The sequence below is a fragment of the Armigeres subalbatus genome, chromosome 3 (genome assembly GCF_024139115.2).
Source record: "Armigeres subalbatus isolate Guangzhou_Male chromosome 3, GZ_Asu_2, whole genome shotgun sequence".
Taxonomy (NCBI): Eukaryota; Metazoa; Arthropoda; class Insecta; order Diptera; family Culicidae; genus Armigeres; species Armigeres subalbatus.
This window is the reverse complement of record NC_085141.1, coordinates 155,317,984-155,339,467: the sequence shown is the minus strand read 5'-3', so window position 1 is coordinate 155,339,467 and position 21,484 is coordinate 155,317,984. Positions and strand designations below refer to the sequence as shown.

Sequence of the window (21,484 nt, the reverse complement as noted above, 5' to 3'; positions counted from 1 at the left end):
GCCCAATAACCCAATTTTGTGTAAAATGACTCTTCTAGCACTACGTAGTTTACCTTAAACCACGTAAAAACATATTACCTATAACAAAGTTTAGTAACTTTAGTTAACCTAAAGTTGACTTTATTCAACTCAAATGTGAGTTGTTGTACTGATATTAAAATTAAATTTGATACGATATTATCATCAGTAAGTATTTTGAACTAAAATTTTGAGAAGATTTATCTTTTAAGAAATTGCCTGAATTTCATAATAATTTCAACAATTTCAATTATTGGACTAAAAACAAAATCCAAATCCGCATAAGACCCGCAAAACACGTAAACTGAAACCCGCAAGTATAAATCGCCCAAATTATAACCCATGTCAATCTCAAAATCCACCTATAAAACCACGTAAAAAATCACTCCAGTGTGGATTACTTTATCTTCGTAAATAATGCCAATACCACGAAATCGGATTGAACCGCGGAATAAAAAATAAAGAGAGAAGGATAATAAATTCGTGTTCCGTGTATGTCTATCGCAGTATTCTATGCACAAACTTGCAGAAAAACATAAACAAATCATTTATCGCCGCATTTAGAGTGAACTGTCGGATGAATGTTGACAGGTAAATGAACCTGACAGACTTGTCATTTCAACCTTACTAATAATACAAGTACTAATATTATTAGTTGGCGAATCACTTTTTGCAACACAAATTACAAGTTCTTGTAATTTTTTGACTTGTAACTTGTAACTTGTAGCTAATATTATTAGTCTGATTATGCTACAGGGCCCAGGTCGTTGTACCAGTTGCCACACATGATTTGCCTGCATTGATTTAAGCTCTTCTTTCACAGCGTTTATCCACAGTGCATGATCATCGTAGTTTTGAATCTCACTGAACTTTTGCGGTACATCTGAGAATGGTAAAGAGCCAACAGCAGTTGCTTCAAAACCAGTTAAATAATCCAGTAACTTACCCGGAAACTTGCGCTCCCGTTCGCTGCGCCTCGTGGACGATTCATTTGAATTGCTGTCCCGTTCTGGTTGCGAAGGGAGCGCGGTGGGTAATTGTTCATCGAATTCAGCTGAATTAACTTGACCTTCAATCTCCTCTACAGGATGTTCGTTCTCTGCGATAGCTATGCTGTTGTTTGCTGGATAAACTTGACATTCAATCTCCTCTACAGGAAATTCGTTCTGCTCAACGGCTATGATATTGTTTTCATCTTCCCCTTCTTGATCAGACGATGTCAAGATCTTCAAAGGAATATCTTCTGATTTATCACGGTTTGATGCATATGGATAACTATCTTCGTTAAATTTTACATCCCGTGCGATGACAACTTTCCGTGAATTCCTGTCAAACAGGCGATATCCGTTTGCAGTATATCCAATCATTACCAATTCTCGACTTTTTGCATCTTTTCAAGCTTCTTGCGTTGCTGATTCGGAATCCATGCGAATGCTTTACTGCCGAAGACCTTTAGTTTCTTCAAGGTTGGTTTCTGACTTGTCCATCTTTCAGCCGGGGTGAAATTCTTGGGTAACGCCGATGTAGGACTTCTATTTAGTAAAAACGTACCGGTCAAAGCAGCTTCCCCCCACATTGATTTGGGCATTCTTGAGTCGATTAGCATGGTACGAACTTTCTCCACTAGTGTTCGGTTGAATCGCTCCGCCACCCCATTTTGTTGGGGGGAATACGCCACCGTCGTCTCTATTTGAATACCTTTAGCCTTGTAAAACTTCATCTGATTGTTAGAGCAGTATTCACGACCCTGATCGACTGTCAACTTCGATATTGATGTACCGAACATGGCTGTTACCGTAGCCTCATACTCTTGAAATTTTTCAAATATTTGTGACTTTTTCTTCAACAGGAACACCATTGAAAAATGCGAATAATCATCGATGAAGCTCACGAAATAACGGTAGCCATCCCAGGATGCAGGCTCTATTGGTCCACAGACATCCGAATGGATTCTTCCAAGTGGTCTCGTTGCTCTTTCTCGTTTTCCATCAAATGGTTCTCGACACATCTTACCTTGAACACAGGCTTCACAAAATTTTAACTTCTCAGGTTTGAATTGAAGTCCCTCGGCCAAATCTTCTCGCACCATCGTCTTCATACCATTATCACAAAGGTGACCTAGTCTTCGATGCCATAGATTGGTTATCTCCGAACTGCACATGTTCGCTTCTTTTTCTGGGACTTCAATTTCAAGCTCGTACAGATTACCTCGCAGATAAGCCGTCGCAATAGATTTTCCATTAAACTTCAACATAGCTACCTTGTTGTTGAACACGACTTCAATTCCTGCTTTTGTTAACTTCTTGACTGACATCAAATTGTCTCGGAGGCTTGGTACGTACAACACGTCCTTGACATGCAATGGAACTCCCAGATTACTTTTCCCTTCGATGATTCCAACCTGCTTGGCTTCCAAAAATTGTCCATCCTTAGCAACATTGATTATCACCGGCTGTTGTACTGCGTTTAGGGATGAGAAAAATAATTTTGAATTTACGAGATGGTCGCTTGATCCAGAGTCCAACTTGAACACAATCTTCCCGACGCTGTCTCGTATCGAATTTTTACGATCTGCCATGAATACAACTGATCTTGAAGTACATGCCTCGTTTGCGTTTCGTTTAGCTTTCTTGCAATCTTTCTTCATATGTCCTCTTTTTCCACATACGTGGCATTTTCCATTAAACCGATTACTTTGCTTCTGATTTTCTCCGATGAACGCTGCTGGCTTGTCCTCTACGGTATAATTTCTTTCATTTCGCTTTGATTCTTCATCAATCAGACGGGTCTTCATTACCTCATAGGTTAGTTCGTTCTCTGGTAGATTTTCCAGTGCTGTCACCAGTGCATCAGGGGCCATCCACAAAGTACGTCACGCTCTTAGGGGGGAGGGGGGGTTCCGAGCAGCGTGACGACTCATACAAAAATTTTAGAGTTTTAATACAAAAAGTGTGACGAAGGGGGGAGGGGGTTGAAAATCGCCATTTTTTGCGTGACGTACTTTATGGATCTTCCCTCATAAGACTCCGGAAGCGTGAGAGCCAGCGATGAGCAAACATCACTCTCTTCAAGCTTCGATCCAGCCATGCGCAGTTGACGGATTAAATCTTCAAACTCCAACAAATGAACCCGAACCGAGGCGCCGTCCTTTAGGTGCAATCTTGCTATTTGCTTCCTAATAAGAGTTTGTCTACCTGCTGACTTCTTTGCAAAAGTATCCTCGAGACTTTTCCACATTGCTTTAGCCGTGCCTTTGTCCCGAACGCAGCCTAGATACTCATCCGATGCAAACCCTACCAATATCGCCTTGGCCTTCATATCCATTTGGTGGAACTTTTCTGCTTCATCCAGCCGCTGTCGGTACATTTTTCACGATAGCGTCCCACACGTTCACCGACTCCAAATAAGTTTGTACACGAAATTGCCAGACGTCGTAGCCTTTTCCGGAAAACTGTTGAATTCCGTGCACCGCAGCTTCTTTACGTTGGTCACCCATAACCTGTTGATGTTCAGAGCTTTGGAGACGAGAAACAACGCAGGATTTAACAGGAACAATAACGTTTAATGTGAACAGGTTTTAACTGAATGGAGGTTCGATTAGGAATGAGAAAATTTTATAACAACTCTTGTTGCTAAGGTCCAAGGTACTCTACGTAAACGTTGTCTGGGTCGTACTCGATAGGACTCACGATTGCTTCGTTTTTCAACAGGTCTTATAAGTGCCCTTTTCCACTTTAAGTCAGCTTTTAGGGCTGTATTTTTTACAAGTATATATAGCTTCATGGTTTATATGTTTATAATGCTCTGCACGTAAAAAAATTCAATTATTTTATTTATTCAATTTGATTTATATTATCTATTAAACAGCATATTATGTTTTTCATTTTCCATTATATGATTGTCATAATAAAGCTGAATCGTTTTCATCTAGAGTGTGCATATCGATTATTATCGTTTTGAATGAAAAGTATAAGTTTCGCCTAATGGCAAAAATGTATTAGGCGAAACTTATACTTTTGATTAGCATATCACAATAGAAAAGCAGCCGCGGCGCCGTCGGATATATTCATCCTCAAGCCAAACTGTTGTGGAAAAATTGTTCACGTTTTGTTGTTCTGATCCGGTTCCTCGTTAAAACAAGCAACAGGTAATATCCTATTTAGGCGCAACATTATATTTATTCAAACCAATTGTGTTTTTTTTCAGTAATCCAGAGCCAATCTGCTCTATTTTTCGGGCGGCGATTCCGATTGCAATCAGACCGGAGGAGGTGGAGGTGTCGCCGGGTCATCAACAACACGGCCAAGCGTTGTCATGCCGGGACACGTAAACCTCGATTAGACCCGGAAACAACTGACGGAGCATAACATCGTAGGTGTTTAGCTGGACCCGATCCGGTAGAATAACCGCAAAGCCAGAAAGAGAACAATAATTGCGACCCGGAAGAAGCTCCCATCAGATAGTGGTTCAAACTACTGACAGACGATTCGATACCGCCACGACCACCACCTGAGAATTACTATCTGTACACCGAACGCAGGTCATCCTTGTCTTTGGAAGGCCCATCATGCGGAGCAGCACGTGTGAAGATAAATCGACCAAGCTTCAAGACCATTTTATCAACCATTTTATTACCAAGTTTCAAGCGGAATGGCATGTATTGTGTGTGTTTTTTTAATTATGTCAAACGATAAAATATACAAAAACATACTTGTTTTGATTTTTAAATTGATTTTTAAGATTTTTTATTTTTTGATTAAAACATTAAAGGACCTAAAGGCTACCTTACACCTCGGGAAAATTTTCCGCCGGATTTTGGTCCCCGTGCATTTTAAATGGGGCCGGGATTTTGATTTTCCGTGCCCAAATCCCGAAAACATCGCATATGTAAAAATGCATGGGGAAAAAATCCGCGGATCAAATTCCCGAGGTGTGAGGCTACCTTAATCATTTTCTTGTTGAATAACTAATGAAAAACATTCATTAATCTTATACTGATTATTAAAAATGTCTAATCATGCATATGAGCATTTGACATGAAATGTATAAGTTTTGTGTTATGATTATCTTATGCAGTGCCGCATATTTTTCATTACATTTAGATATATATTCCATACAGAAACCACAATGGCAAAAATATATGTGTTTTGCAAAATACAGTATCCCCCCGCTTATCCGGACCTCGCTAGTCCGACGACTCGTTAGTTCGGATCTCACTAATTCGGAATTTTCCGGATTAAAAAGTATCAACATCCATTTAAACACATTATGCTGTCAGTTTTCAAATTTGTGCTGTGATTTTGTTTTGGTTCGTTTGTATGGATTTGACAGTCGGATTAACGAGAGAAACCCCGATAGTCCGGCCATACATTTGTCGGATCAGCGGGGGTATACTGTACATTCATTATGAAATTTTTTTTTCGTGTGGATAGTTCGTTTGGAGACAGAGGATTTATCTTCGCTCGTCTATTTCCACTATCTATGGCACCTTTTGAATACCAAATATATTTGGAAAATGGGTATTTTTCACCCATTGCTTGATTGAGAAATTGCCCCATTTTATGACAGATAGCTATTTGAAAATGGGTGTTTTTTCACCCATTAGTGGGTTTTTGCGAAAAACCGTGTGGGTCACTTTGAAATAATTCTGATGAGTCGGTTTAGGTTAGCGTGCGGCAACCTTACGGATGAAAAACATATATGTAACGTATGTAACAGTAACGTATGTAACAATAATGAAGAAAAAGAGGTATATAAAAAAGAAAGTAGAGATAGAGAGGAACCGGCGTTGAAATTTTTATTCATGGCCGCCACTAGCCAGATGCATTCCATCATGGTGACTAGCTCCACTCGATGATCAATTTTGCTTGTTTTTAGTTCTATTGGTAGAAATGACATCGAAACTTTAAAAAAGATTCAAAGCTGTTTAACAATTTGTGAGATTTGTACTGTTCAGTGAAAATAAAAACAGATTGCTACAAGTTAGGTAGGTAAGTACCATAATGGTGCAATGATTGCAACGTGGTGAAATATAAAGAATTTTCATTGGGTGTTTAACCTCAATTATTGTAATTGTAATTTTTATTGGGTATGACAACTTTTTAGTTTACACTGTACATTAAGTCAAGGAAGTCTGTATATATATTATATGGATAATACATTGGAGATTATTTGTGTTTACTTGCAGGACAAAATGGGTCGTGGAAAACCAAAGCGTGAAAATCCCAGCAATGGAGACGCACCAGCAGCCAAAGTCGCTCGAACCAACACTACAAAATGTAAGTTCTACTTATAAGCTTTTTTTATCGATAATTTAGGATGACAATTTTACCAATGATTAACAGTCGAACTTCCGCTTCCCGAACTCCCAAAGCCATGTGGAAATGTTCTTGCGTGTGGCCAGGGTGATGTGGGCCAGCTGGGCCTCGGTCCTGATGTGATGGAAAAGACAAGACCCGCACTGGTTGACAGCTTGAAAGACGTTGTCCAGATATCGGCCGGTGGAATGCACAATCTATGCCTGAATCGGAAGGGAGAGGTATACTCATTCGGATGTAACGATGAAGGTGCATTAGGACGGGCCACAGCGGACGAAGAGGGCTCGGAAGCTGAGCCGCGAAAGATCCAGCTGCCTGCACCGTGCTTGAAGATTTCGGCCGGCGATTCACATTCCGCCTGCCTGCTCAACGGCGGACGGGTCTACGCTTGGGGATCATTTCGGGTAAGGCACAGTTTTTTTGCGGATCGGTAGGCATCCAACAGCTGTAAGATTGTTTTCCCTCCAAATCATTGCTTTAGGTCAGTGTTTCTCAAAGTATGAGTGTCAGAAAAAAAAGCTCGGGAGGCGTCAATAATTCGCCGAGCTGTCTGAAATTATTGTTACGTTTTGCCATTTTTATTTCAATCCAGCAGTTGAATTCAGTAAATTGGGAATCAATTATACAGGTAGATCATTTCCTTGTCTGGTGAACTTTCTAAATGGCGGATGTTTTTATAGTTTAAAAGGGACGCGGTTTGGTGTTACCTGAACAGATGTCTACCTGTATGAAGGGATAATTTGATCGCTACTCACACACTCAAAATGGTATATATCTTTGCCGTTCTCGTTCCTCTATATGTATTTATTTTTCTATTACTCAAAGAAAAAAACTTGACATTCAGTGATCACAAAGTTTTTGGATGTTATTTAGTGTCTGAAATATCTGTGTTTTTGTATAAAATTAAAGCTTAAGTAAGGTTTTAATTTGAAAATTTAGCACTGTAGCCTAACGACTCAAGACAAACTTTCCTGTTTCTGGCTTTGTCAGAAATCGGTCATTCAAAGCTAGTATTAATCTCGCACTTGGAGCACCCAAACGAGTACATGTTACTCAACATTTTGCTTCGGGAAGGTCTGAGATAAAGCTGTCTCATTATTTGGCTGTGGTATCTTTTGATACACAATACACGCTTTTTGATGAGAATGCCTCAGCAAGGCGCTTTCTTGAAAGAAAGGTTTCGTTACCAGAAAAAGTACAGTGTGTACATTTAGCTGTTTCCAGGGTGTCTTAACTTTTCTGTATGGCTTTGTCACAGAAAAGTTTAGCACGACCATATGTCAGTAAATCACGAGCTCAAGTACTAAATTATTGTACATTAAACTGACCCGTCATTTATTGTCGTGGTTTGGAACAGATAATTGAGAAAGCGAATTGCTCGCATTTTTAGTGAAATCTGCGAGCTATGAGTCAACAATGCCTCGTAGAACTCAATTCAGACTAGTCTAATACTAGCTTCGTCCTTCAGTCTGCAAAGACGGAAAGTTGCTAATCGTAATGCTACACTGCTAAATATTAAAAACTTTTATGTGATACAAAATTAACACATTCACAAGCAAAGTTTTTGAATGAACTCATAAATTTAGGCCTCGCAAGAACTAAGTATAAAAAAATTAATATGGCTTCCCTCAATCAAGTGCTAGGAGAATTCAAAAACAAGTGCCTTATTAAATTTAACAACGGTTCAACAAACAGCAGGGTGGGTACTAAAAACAAAATCGAATAGAAAATGATCAATACAGTTACGCGCTAAGCGCGAGATAAAGATTGTATTACTTTTTGCCTTTTTCGTACAATAAAGTTTTAAGCAATCATTTTTGGATTCTATTTGAATCCTAGTATCCTAATTTTATCACCCCCCCTCCCTCCTGGTGAATTTTGGGGTGATAAAATGGGGAATGGAAATAAAATTTCAATTTTTCAATTCATTTCCCAAGGGGCGGTTCAAATATGAAGTCCACACCCTTTTGAGATCTACAGATCCCGCCTTAACTCACCCACCCCCTTTAGGCTTTTTTGTGTATCTGTCGATTTTTAACGATAACACTTTTTGCAAGGAAGGTTTAATTTTTTAGTATGGATCGTATCGCTCGGCCGACCCACACCCTCCCTCTACAGCGTTACGTAATTTGTGAAAGGACCCTAAACGAATGCTTTAAAAAGTAAGTTTTAGCAAATGTGTGCTTCTGATTCGTCTTATTCCCGGAATTTTCTTGAAGTAACCTTTATGTGGATTCTTCTATACAGTGAACGATGGAAATTTGACGAGTGTTTGTCTGTGCTGTCATCATTTGTCTCATGTTTGTTGTTGGGATTCCTGTGACAGAAGGGTGGCTGAAATTAGCACGGCAAAAAATTGTTTTTTAGATGAGCCTGATAAACCTGATTTGGTTTTATTTGGTGCCCGTATGCTCTGGACAACATTTCAGCCAAATCGGCCAACGTTTGTTGGCGGTGCTACGCCCTCCTTTTTTTAAGTTTATATGATAATATGTGTGCAGATGCATCGAAAAACAGTGATTTGCAGTTCAGGTTGGTATCATGTTTAAGAGAAATTCCATTTTATATCCCATCCATGAAATCACAGGTCACAGGTCTTTCTGACAACTGATCTGTATGGAACAAAAATGTCATTTATACTTGCGGAATATTCGAGCAACTGCACAGGAAAAAAACAAAATCGATTTTTTTTGACGTCAAATGTCTTAGAAATGCATGAACGTCGAGATCTGGTGCTCTCTAAAAAAAAACGACTTTTTGAGACTTAAATTTTTGGAACTTAAAATTTAAACTTAAATCGATTTTGAACTTTTCCTGTTGTACCCCTTGGGAAATTTTCGTGTTTCAAAATAGTCAAACTTTGACCGCTTTGGTCAAACACTTAACGTTTGAGCTGAAATTTTGCATAGGGACTTTTTTCGAGGAGTATTACAGTAACCGTAAGTTAGTCACATTGTGACTGTAACCGTAAGTTAGTCACATTGTAACCGCAAGTTAGTCACATTGTGAAAACAATTCTTTCGTTGCATCGTTCGTTCGTAGCAACGTTAGTCTTGGTATCGTGTTCTCGCAGCGTTTACTGACTTCGGGAAGATCCACAGAGGCATCATCCAGAAATTTTGTAACGCTTAGAAGGGGGAGGGGGTTGTCCAAAGTGTGAAAATCCATATACAAAATTCAGATGCTTCATACAAAAAGTGTGACAGGGGGGAGAAGGGTTGAAAATTGCCAATTTTTGCGTTACGTAATTAATGGAACTTCCCAAATTACGTCACGCAAAAATCGGCGATTTTCCAACCCCCCTCCCCTCCCCCATTCGTCACATTTTTTGTATTAAGCCTCTATAATTTTTGTATGAATCGTCACGCTGCTCGGAGCCCCCTCCCCCTATAAACATGACGTACTTTATGGATGGTCCCTTATAACGAAACCTTTGCTCCTGAGGGCAGGTATTATCAATTCAGTGCAAAACCTAATTATACCCGCTGACGACGTTGGATTTTTCTCACAATTCATACGTTAAACCTAACTTCGGAAGTGGTGCGCTGTTTGCATTTGGTGATGTGCTATACAGCGCACCACTTCCGAAATTAGGTTTAACGTATGGATTGTGAGAAAAATCCAATTTCGATAGCGGCTCTAATTAGGCTCTAATTTCTTCTGAAGGACACGCTAAAACTAGCAACCCTATAACGAGAGACCAGCGGAGTGAACAACTGTCGAAATGGCAACGTATGAAAAGGTGTGGTATCGTGGAAATAATACTGGCATCACTTGAACTTTTTGCTTGACTCTTATGGGTGAAAAAAGTAAACAAGTCGATTTGGAACCGCTTTTGACGGTTCTATTGGAAACAAGATGGCGTCTTTGCCGATCTCTTTATTCTAGTATTTCTAGCTAAAACAAGGCTGTCCTTAATGGGAGAGGAAAGCTTCTTTGCTGAAAGTTATTTTGCTACTCGTCAATAACGAAGTAAATCATACTGGACGAATTTGCCCGAACAGTAAACCTACAGAAAAGCTTCAAAAAAGCAATCAAAAATCATTTTTTAACCTTTATATTATTAACCATTGACGTTTCTGAAGAAATATAACTAAGCAAACAAGTTATAATTCTCAGGTTATAATGGCTTATTGGAATTTATTTTATGCTATTTTCAATGTTTTTATTAATGGGACTGACTTGCGGTTACTGTTTGTTATGGGACAATTCGACTTGGAATGGATTTTTAACTTCATATTTTTCGTGTCTGGAAACACTTTTCCAAAAAAAAAACACAGATTCACAAAAATATTAAAGCATAACTTAGTCATTACAATGTATCACGCATTTAATTATTTTGATAATAAAACCGGATTTTTAGGGTCTGTCTCATTTGGAGAATTAAACTGAAATTAAATTTAAAAGTGACATTACAACAATTATCGAAGAACCATGCTCACAGACCAAGATTACTTTTGACAGATATCGAATCATTTTGCATCGATGTCTTATTGGAAATGTACCACAATAGATCAACTTAATGGTCGCAGTGGTTAAAATCCCAACAAAAAAAATTGGAATTGCTTGGTATTGCATTCTTATGACCGGGTTATTTGCTAATTGAGAAAGACCCTTAAAAACGCTTCCACAATCTTCAACAATAATTTTCATGACATTTCCTAAATTCAATCGAAACCAGACACCTTAAGCACCCTAAATATTGTCGGCGTAGCACCAAATTATAATTCGGAAGTCGGGACTCTCGAACCGAACTTTCTTCTGTAAAACTAATTGATGCGTTGTTTGGCGCATCTTTAGGCGAATCCAGCGCACTACTTCCGAAGTTGTTGCCTGTATCTGGAGAAAAATCCAACTTCGGTATAAAAAGCGTACTAACTTTGTTCCAAATAGACAATACAAAAATAAGAAAAATTCCACAAAGTGAATCAACTTACGTCTCACGGCGCCTTCAATGCTCTTTACAAGGCACCATCAACGTTAGGTGGATTAATCTAGGTTTTTGCGTCGGAGGATTCGCCATTATCTCTCCTGCATAACGTGGGCCGAAGGGACCATTTCGGGGAACGTTAACTAATATGTGTGTGCCTTACTTTGCTTGCCGTTTCCCAACAGGACTCGCACGGAAACATGGGCCTAACCTTGGAGGGAAACAAGCGTCTTCCGGTCGAGGTGGTTCCCGGCCTCAAAGCAGTTGACATCGCATCCGGCGGAGACCATTTGGTTATCCTGAGTGAAAACGGTCACGTGTACACAGTTGGTTGCGCCGAGCAAGGCCAACTAGGGCGTGTTTCTACTCGTGCCGCATCCGGGGAATCTCGACGTGGTAAAACCGATCTTCTTCAGCCAGGCATTGTTACATTAAAAGGCAAGAAAGTCTTAGCGGATGCTATTTGGGCATCTAACTATTGTACATTCTTCCGGGATCGCAATACAGCCAAGATTTTTGCTTTCGGTTTGAACAACTACTGCCAGTTGGGTATTCCGAATCCCAGTGAAAATGTTGTAAAACCGGTATTCGTACCGGAGCAGACAAGCTTCACTGATGTGAAAATCATCGCCGGAGGGCAGCATCACACGCTAGTTTTGAAAACCGACAACAAAGTACACGTCATTGGCCGTAAAGAATACGGCCGCCTAGGCTTGGGCGATTTAAAGGAAGACGCAAAAACCGTGACGCCAGTGAATGCCTTAGCAGATAAGAATGTGGTTGACATATGCTGTGGAGAAAGCGTGTCCTTCGCCGTAACAGATAAAGGAGAAGTTTACGCATGGGGAATGGGCTCGAATCAACAGCTTGGGACCGGTGAGGAGGAGGATGAAACTACTCCGGTACTCATTAACAGTAAACAAGTTCAAGGCAAGCGGATTATTGGGGTCTCAAGCGGTGGACAGCACAGCTTGTTCTTGGTTGAAGAGAAACCCTCAAAGGTAAGTCTGCTCGCAGCATCCACACGATTTGTCATTTATAATTTCTTTCGTACAATTGTTTATTACAGGATCCAGTATCCAATGCTAAGCCTAGTGCAAACGCAACTAAAAACTCCAAGGAAGCCCAAAGCACTGACAAATTTGCGCCTGATGAGGAGGACAAACCTAAAACGAATGGTGCTTCAGGTTCAGTTGTCAAGGATGAGACAAACGGTAGCGCAAAGGCACAGGAAGTCAACGAGAAGGAAAAGCCACAAGCCGAAACTAGTGAGACTGAAGCAGCAGCAGAGCTCGCGAAAAAGCCAGCCGGCCGGGGACGCAAACGGAAACTGTGAACGCACCGAGGAATCGGACACGAATCTTCGGGACTAGTTAGACCTGTTCAGTACTAGCGATTTTCTAGGCTTAATTAGAAACAATTAGGTATGTTAGAAACTAAGTGTTTAGTTTAGAAAACAATCATTGTTTTATCCTATGGTAACGTCTAACTCGACGATGTTTGTTCTGTATTAGTTTTCTTATCTTTCTGTTGTTTCATTTCCATTTCTACATGCTAATGTTTCTGTTTCTATTTAATTCACGCATTCATATCTTTCAAAAAACGCAGATTAGAGAGGGACAATCTGATAAGGGAGAATAAATAAAATGACGTACATTCTATTACGTTGAATAAAAATGAACATAATTTATTAAAATCATCACTCTTTAAAAAGTTGAAATAAAATCTTATAAAACAATCTTTGTGTGTATATCAGTAGAGAAATTTTGCCATTCTTTTCTATAGACCTGTGCAGGAATTCATCAAATTCACTCACCTAATGGATTTGGACACTTGAGCGGGGTATTCAGTCGAACAAAAGTTCATTTTGCGTTCATTTACGACCCGCTCAAACGTCATAATTTCTTTGGGGAGTTCATTTTGCGTTAATCTATATTATATGATTCTTTTAGTTTGATTTATGGTTCATACACTAAAAGGTCAAAAAAGAAAAAGTAATATCACGAAAAAAATTCCACATCGAGATATGGGATGCAATTTTTTAAATAATTTTAAAAATTTCAAATTATATGCATATGAAAATATTTTGGAGCACCGGATTAGACTTTTGATTATCTACATTGTATACATTTATGTATTTGATTGTTCATGATGATAAATGTTTTTCTCGAATTGATCCCGGAAAAGGTACTATTTTTTTATATTTATTGAATTTTTAATCTCAGGCAATAAACAATAAACCATTTTCAAAAAAAAAAAACAGCTCGTAATTTTTTAAATTATTTTGAATTTCGTTGGCTATACCTTGCCGTGGTAAATTTTCGTGATTTTACTATTTCTCTGATGACAGCATTTTAGTGACAGTGTGACATCCATCTGACGATTCAATGCCAAATTTTCAAAACGACTTATCTACTTTTGTAAACAAAGATTCAAACGTCGATTTGTCGAATCAAAGGACACTCCCACGCAAACGATCAACAGGTAGCTGAAAATGTCGTTGTAAATGCTAGTATGGCTTTGTAATAACCAAAAGAGAAAGTAAACAAAAAGAACCTCTCTTTTGGACGTAATGCAACGTACACACCAGTCAAGCAGTTTGACGAACATTCACCCATGTTCTTGTTTACGTACGAACTAGAAATACTAGAGTAAGAGATCGGCAAAGACGCCATCTTGTTTCCAATCGAACCGTCAAAAGCGGTTCCAAATCGACTTGTTTACTTTTTTCACCCATAAGAGGCAAGCAAAAAGTTCAAGTGATGCCAGTATTATTTCCACGATATCACACCTTTTCATACGTTGCCATTTCGACAGTTTTTCACTCCGCCGCTCTCTGGTTATAGGGTTGCTAGTACGAACGCGCTTTCGAACGCGCTCGTTTACGCCAACAAAATCAAATGGAGAAACGGTTCGAACGAATCGTATTCGTTCGAAAGTATCATTCGTCCGTAAACAAGAATATGGGTGATTGACTCCGCCCCCAAGAAAACGCTTCGGTTGCTGCTTTGTTTGAGCGTGTGTGAAGTTGTTCGAACAACCATTTGACAGTTGGCGGCTCGGTTGGAAAAAATTAAAACGGTTTGATTTTGGTTTGAGTTGTCGGGGGTGGAGTCAAGGTTCGCCGAACATGTTTGAGCATTTGTAGTGAAGTTGCACAAACCCCCATATATTTTTTGATGGTTGGTGCTCGAGTTGGTGCTTCGGTCGTTCGTGTGTGATATTGTTGGTCGAATAAATTGATTGTTCGTGTCGCTGTTGGTAAAACTTTATGGATGTTTGAATAAACGAGAGGTGGAGTCAATGTTGGTCAAACGGCTTGACCGTGTGTACGTTCCATAAAAGCTTCTCCAACAAGCCACCCAACATACCGAAAACAGGTCGTATGTTAGAGTTCATTTTCATGACTATTTACCGTGCTTTGCCTTTATTCCAACCAGCGACCTAATTCCATTCACGCAAGACAAAATAATAAATAATGAAGAATTTTTGTCTAAAAACAAAAGAAAAAATCCTTGTACTTTTCTATGGCTATGTAGGGGTAATCGGGGCAATATGGGACACCTAAGGAAATCGTGCCGAAAAGCGCTGAAAAGCTCAAAAAACATCATTTAAATGTAGTTGACTTATACTAGAGAATGTTACCTTTCATATTACATCGATGAATGACGATAAATGCGTTTGGAAATTGTTGGAATGCACTTTTGAAAATGTATTGATTTCAATGTGTGTTCCCGACTATACGGGGCAATATGAGCCACCATTTGGGGCAGTAAGGGGCACCCATCCAAAACGTTTATTGAAGCGAAAAAAGTATCGTAATAAGCCACATTGCCACATTCCAATTGGTCAATGGTATTTTTTTCTGTTTCGATCGCAGTAATGCGCTGTTGTAATTTTTTCGTAATGAATCTTACTGAATTCACTGAATTTAAATTCAAGAAAAACCAAGTCAAATACAATTACGACGCGCATATCTGATAATAAATCGTAAGGTCAGATGTGCCTATATCGTTTCGGGTATTGATTGATTTGAAATTTCATTTATATACTAAATAGCAGCCCTTGAAAAAATGCTAGTTACTCTTAATTTGCGGTATTCATCTCAAAATTTGGACGTGTTAGAGCATATCTGAAGGCAGATTCGGATTCAGCAAGCCGAAATTTACTGGAGACACATAATTTCATTCTGAGGATCCGCAAAAGGTTAAATTTTGTTCCCCTGTGTTATTGGATCCATGTGTAATCAGTTGTCACCGAATGCAAAAAATTACAAAAAAAAGTTTTTCGGATAGACCGTCACTTGTCATTTGTGCTAAAAACACGCCATTTTAGTCTTTTTCACTGTTTTCAGTACAAACTAACTATTAAAATGAAAAATGTGTCATTTAACAGCGGCAAAATGCATGCACTGTTATAATAACATGTATATTGTACTGTCAGTTTTCTAAGCCAAGTTACCATTTCTGCATTTGTATATCATGAGGCTAAAACGATGATACTTTTATGCCCAGGGAAGTCGAGACAATTTCCTATCCAAAAATTGTCTAGATTGGCACCGGGAATCGAACACAGCTACCCTCAGCATGGTCTTACTTAATAGCCGCTCATCTTACCGCACGGCTTCTTCGAATGCTTTCCATGGATTTTTTTTCGATTATCTTCTTTCTGCTTATTTGCCGTTTCTCGTATTTTTATTAAATATCTTGGCTATGTATATGCACAGCACATGTTTCGAAATAGACAAATTAATATGAAATTTGCGAAAAAGATTCCACGTGTCTTGGAGGGATTCGAACCCTCAACCTCCTACTCTCTAGATAGGCGTGATAACCCCTACCCCACATGACAAACGTAATAACCCCATCAAAAATTGTGACGATCGTTGTTTGCTTTACATCTCTACCAACTTTATAGAGCAACTGATGTAAACAAGGGGTAAGACTGTGATAATACGCAGTCTGATATATGTACACCTCACAAGGACCAACAGCGAATAGACCCGGGGTTGTGTTGGAGTGATAATTGATGATATCAAAGGGGACTATTTAATAAAACTAGGTATTTGGATCAGGGCCTAAAACAGTGATCAATGACCATTTGAGCAACGTAGCTTAAGAACGTCTGGCCAATTCTTCAAGGCTAAACGCGCGCAGGACATTTTCAGCATTCATTTTAGATTATTTTTAAATAGTTAGAGGCTTAATAAAATGTGTGTTGAAGGTCAATTAAAGGGTCTTCATCTATAGATAAAAAAACGCTAACATCATATTAAACTCTTCCAATAGAATCATGCACTTTATTCAATTAATTTACACCACGTAATGAGAAATTATGGCACCAACAAAAATCAATGAATGTCACGCCACGCCTTACATGGACTACTTTCGTGATAGAATACAAATTGTGAGAACTTGGCTTTATCTCTATAGGCTTAGAATCTACATTGACTTATGAATGACATAAAACTATTTCGCTACTCGCCTAGGATTGCCTCTTATTCCCGTTATTTAATAATCACTTCCACTGCTTCCACGGCTGTTGTTCCGCATCCGCTCAATAGGTTGCCTTCCTTGAATGCGTTTTCTTTTCGCCAACGGACTTGAAATGGGGCGCATCGCAACACTTTCGTACGGTCTGCTATACACAGAGTTAGTACGTCTTCGCTTCGTGGCACTTCCTAACCCTCCGGACCGGTTAGGCGATGGAAGTTCGTCTGACTCGGGAGAGGTACTTGTCTGCAGCGGTCTTCCCGGTAGTCGATTTCTTAAAAATCCTGCAAAGGAACTTGCCCTTCGTACCAAATTTTTGGGAAAGGTAGAACCACCTCCACTGTCACCATTATCGGGATCACTGGAATATTCCGGGTTATCGGAACCCAAATCATCTCGAACATCCGCTCGGGATGCCAATCTGATAACATTTGAAACAATGCTCCAAAGTTTTCCGGTACTCGGTATAGAATTTGGTGGATCCATTCTTAGTTTTTGGCATGATTTAGATCTCATCGGAGGTTGAAATACATCGTCACAGTTGCTGTCAGAAACGAACGAATTAAGACCTGTTTCTTGAAGTGCCGAGCAACTGAAACTTCGCGGTGGTATAGAACTGGGTGTTGCCCAAACGTCGGCAGTTTCGTCTGGATCAGGTTGGTGCTCGCCAATCCGAGTCATTTCAGGGGTTGTGAACGATATGACCTTTTTGAGTATTCCGCCAGCCATTTTTGGAGTGTCCTGGTAGTAGCTGGGGAAAGACTTGAGATTTGCCAGATCGTTTGCGATGATACTTCGCTCGTCGATTCTGTGATTATCATAATTTTCTTGAGTTATACTGCCATCAGTTTCGAGCGATGTTTCATTTTGATGTGTGTCATAATACTGGGATTCAGTCTGGTTGAGACCACAATCTTCACTTTGCGATTTTTGTAAGGAAGCCACTTTGATACTTTTCCGAAATCCAACACAAATCTCACTTGATGCTCTTTTCAATGCAGGCGTTGTTCGGAGATCTATGGCATTACGGGATGGGGATCCGACTGTGCTGTTTGTGCCACTACTTCCCGTGGAATTAAAACTCATCTTACGCTGAGTACCCGGCGCCAACATTTTCGAGTAGTGGCCGTGCTGTGCAATCGCTCGTTGTATACTTTTTGACATGACCTGACGGAGTGGAGTGGCAGCGATTTTGGAGCGACTCTTGATAATGGCCCGAACTTTCTCAAATTCGTACGATGCCGGTGAGGCTGTCGTATGATCGTCATTTTTGGCATAGGAGGACTCATTGGCACTATGATGGATGCTGGACATTTGTCCAAGCACACTGGAATACGACTCATAGGAACATTTTGCGTTAGGACCAAATCCATTCATCATTGGTGTCGATGTCGTGCGAGCCAACTTTTTGCTCGCACTGTGAGGGATCGGAAATACTACTGCTTCAGATGTATTAAGGGCGGACATATTTCCAGAACCATTACTTGTGTCAAAGCTTTGACTTTTACGTTTCCATCGCAGGTTGATTTTAGAAAGTGGTGTCAGAAGTGCTTCATTTGGTTTTTCGATTTGCTCATATGGATCAGTAATTCCCATTAGTTCCTTAGATATGTTAGGTTTGTCCAATACATTACTAGGATCTTTAGCTTTTATCGCAGCCGTAGGTCGGAACCTGTTTTTACGGTTGCTGCAAAGTTGATCAAATGAGCCTCCATTATCTTCTATGTTCTCTTTGTTCTCTACTGCAGCATTTCTTTCTACGGGGGTTTCCAAAATGGTGGGGATATTGGGACTATGTTCTAAACTACAAGCATGATTGGATGTGTTGGTATTGCTGTCACCGAACGGTGTGCATCGTACAATGGCCTTGAAATCCGATGCGGTAAGGAATACCTGAAACGAATAAAAACCATCCAATTGTATTAAAGTTTATGGAGAAGCTGAAACTCTTAAAACCATGCAATCTCACAAGAATCATCAGATCAATCGATCACGATTTGATCCACATGCTCTCTATGGTTAGAAGTAACGAAATAACATTTTTCAGATAGAGGGCCTTATTACGGATTCCACTTCCTAGTGAAAATAAAGTGAAGTGGGCAAAACCTTATGGATTCCACACAAGTGTCGAAAAGTGCGCAGGTTCGTTTCAGATGGAACGCAGAGTTATCACCCATTTCATATTTCGTGAGCAGAGCGTTACATTGAATGTTTTTATTTAGTTTCGCTTCACTATATTTGGAAACAGTAATAGGGCAACGTTGACCAACAAATGGTCGGGGTTCAACCAAACCGTATCAAGCGGCTTTTTATTGACTGACTTGTGATAATTTGTTCGTAAAAGTGAAACGGAAATAAATTCATATATATTCATGCGCACATTAGTTATAGGATATCCTCAGTTATAGGGCTGAGGGATATCCGATACGATTTGTGATTAGTTGAATCTGCTACCTATATGTAAACTTATGGAAAAATGGTTATTTTTTCGATGGCGTTTGGTGCGATTTGGCAGAATTATTTTTTTCAAGTGAATTGAAAGATAATGTTGGACAGCTGAGAACAAAGTTTTACAACTTAAGAAATAGCAACCAATCCTACCTTGGAACATCGATTGCAGCGGAGTGGCAGATGCTCGGTCATGATATGCTGGATTAGCAAATTATTCGGCGTTATCTTGGTATCCGTCCGCAGCGGGAAGGGTCTGTTGTTACAGATGTAGCAAATCTGTCTTATAGCTTGCATTTCTTGATGGGAATTGTTCTCATGCTTCTGCCGACACTTCGCACAACAGAACACCTGTCCACATGTCCGGCACTGCACCTGAAAAATTTAGAAGTTATAGTTTTATTTCCAATTGATAATTTAATCTTTTAGAATTACCTCTTTGGGGATCTTCATGGTCGAATTTGTGGATAAACTGTATGCAATAAAAATCAAATAAAAATCTAACGGATGAGCTGTTAGAATAAAATTTAGCAATGCCGATATTTTTCGGATTCAAATCACAGATCGTTTAGCTGGCATCGGTGCAAGGTGTGATTGTCTCGATTGATGGGTTACTGGTCTTTTTTGACCCGATCGATTCAAATTCAAACGGTATTCTATTTCTCGTTTTCGTTGTTCTAGCTTCTGTCGCAAATCATCCGCTGTTTCGCGTTCTGGTGCGTATGATATGTGTAGGATTCCACCGTAGAAGTTCTTGGCATCCAAAAATTTCTTCGCGCGGCGAGCTTTATCTAGTTTCTCAAATTTCACATAAAATACGTCCGTAAATGCTTCTACGTCAACTGAAAAGAATTAAGTTATTACTCTTAAAATTTTCTCTAAATATTTTTCCCGTTGGTAAAAATATATGCCGTTTTAGTATGAATGGAAGAAACTTATTCGACATGGCAAGCCGAGTTTCTCTTTCTTTGAATTTATAGAACAAAGTTGAAATATACTTCGGACAAACGGGTCTTCCACGAAAGGCTGAATCACATAAGGCTGAAAAAGTAAAAATGTTAAATAAGGCTGAAATAACAAAAGGCTGAAAAATCGTGAGAAACCAATGGAAGAATTCACTTTTGTCGTTAATAGGGGCACAAACTAAAATGATTCGCAACCTTCTTGCAACCCTCTTGTTGTCTTTCCATTTTTATATGGAGTTCTTATTTTTAGTCTACACAGCTCAAAAAATGTTGAGGTAACATAGAAAGGTACAAGACTTTATTGTTCTTGGTTCTTGTATTTGGTTTTTGATTCTTGCCATTCTTATATTTATTTTTTATTCTTTTCCCTTTTTCTTTTTACTTGTTTATTCTCCCTTTTTTCTTCCTACTTCCTTCTCCCTTTTTTCTTCTTCCTACTTTTTTATTCCATTTTTTCCTTCTTTGTTTCTTTCTTGCTTCTTCGTTCTACTTTCTTGTTAGTTCTTCCTCCATAGTTCTTCCTTCTTAATTCCTCCTCTTTTATATTTTTTCCTACTTCATTCGTCCGTCTTCTTTCCTCCTTCCTTCATTGTACAATTTTCATTCTTTATTCTTTACTCTTTACTCTATATTCTTTATTCTTCATTCTTTATTCATTATTCTTTATACTGTTCTTTATTTTTTATTCTTCATTCTTTATTTTTCATAATTCATTCTTTTTTTTATTATTTATTGTTATTCTTTATACTTTATTATTTATTCTTTATTCATCATTCTCTATTATTTATTCATTATTCACTATTCAACCACAGAACATAGTTGGTACAACATATCGTATGGTTGGAATTCATTTCATCCCATCAATTTCAGCCTTTCGATACATTTCAGCCTTTTGAGACTTTCAGCCTTTCGGAATTTCCGCCTTATGTGTTTCAGCCTTCCGTAGGACAAACATATCTCAAAGTTGCTGCTGACATAATGCATGAATCGCAAAAGTTGTTTTGATAGTTTTTTACGCTTTTGAATAAATACAAAAAACAGCGATTTTGTTTGTTGAATTGCCCAAAAATGCTACCTTTTATGGTTAGAAGACGATTTAATTCAGTTCGATTTAAGCTAGTTTTTTTTAACTCGTATACACTCCCTGTCAAAAGTTTGGATTCACCCTTGAAAATATAGGCAAAAGTTTTTGGCCGTATTTTCGCCATCTTACATCTGATTTCGGGTATTGTTAGCTCAATACAAAGAATATGAGTAGATCTTGCATCGTAGGTAATTTAAAGTAACAATTTTTATTTTTTATGTACTAACATA

The 21,484-nt window shown here is 39.0% G+C and overlaps 2 protein-coding genes across 2 annotated transcripts; one reads left to right on the top strand and one right to left on the bottom strand.

The window, feature by feature from the left end:
- The first annotated feature begins 5,800 nt into the window (after positions 1-5,800).
- LOC134224885 (regulator of chromosome condensation) lies at positions 5,801-13,003 on the top strand. The gene is made up of 5 exons (XM_062704524.1): positions 5,801-6,004; positions 6,206-6,296; positions 6,363-6,739; positions 11,451-12,266; positions 12,335-13,003. Exons 2-5 carry the CDS (start codon positions 6,212-6,214, stop codon positions 12,599-12,601), a joined length of 1,545 nt encoding a protein of 514 aa, XP_062560508.1. The 5' UTR covers positions 5,801-6,004; positions 6,206-6,211; the 3' UTR covers positions 12,602-13,003.
- Positions 13,004-16,536: 3,533 nt separating this feature from the next.
- Positions 16,537-19,793, bottom strand: LOC134224789 (mitosis initiation protein fs(1)Ya). Its single transcript, XM_062704367.1, has 3 exons — positions 19,641-19,793; positions 19,359-19,580; positions 16,537-18,650 (listed from the first exon to the last, which is right to left on the bottom strand). Exons 1-3 carry the CDS (start codon positions 19,656-19,658, stop codon positions 16,776-16,778), a joined length of 2,115 nt encoding a protein of 704 aa, XP_062560351.1. The 5' UTR covers positions 19,659-19,793; the 3' UTR covers positions 16,537-16,775.
- Between the last annotated feature and the right edge of the window lie 1,691 nt (positions 19,794-21,484).

Excerpts from the sequence above, each read along its gene's own strand:
- LOC134224789 (XM_062704367.1), bottom strand. Across the intron at positions 18,651-19,358 it reads GCTGCAATCGATGTTCCAAG|GTATTCCTTACCGCATCGGA; the intron begins GTAGGATTGGTT and ends TATTCGTTTCAG.
- LOC134224885 (XM_062704524.1), top strand. The coding sequence starts at position 6,212 with ATGGGTCGTGGAAAACCAAAGCGTGAAAATCCCAGCAATGGAGACGCA. Across the intron at positions 6,740-11,450 it reads ACGCTTGGGGATCATTTCGG|GACTCGCACGGAAACATGGG; the intron begins GTAAGGCACAGT and ends GTTTCCCAACAG. Across the intron at positions 12,267-12,334 it reads TTGAAGAGAAACCCTCAAAG|GATCCAGTATCCAATGCTAA; the intron begins GTAAGTCTGCTC and ends TGTTTATTACAG.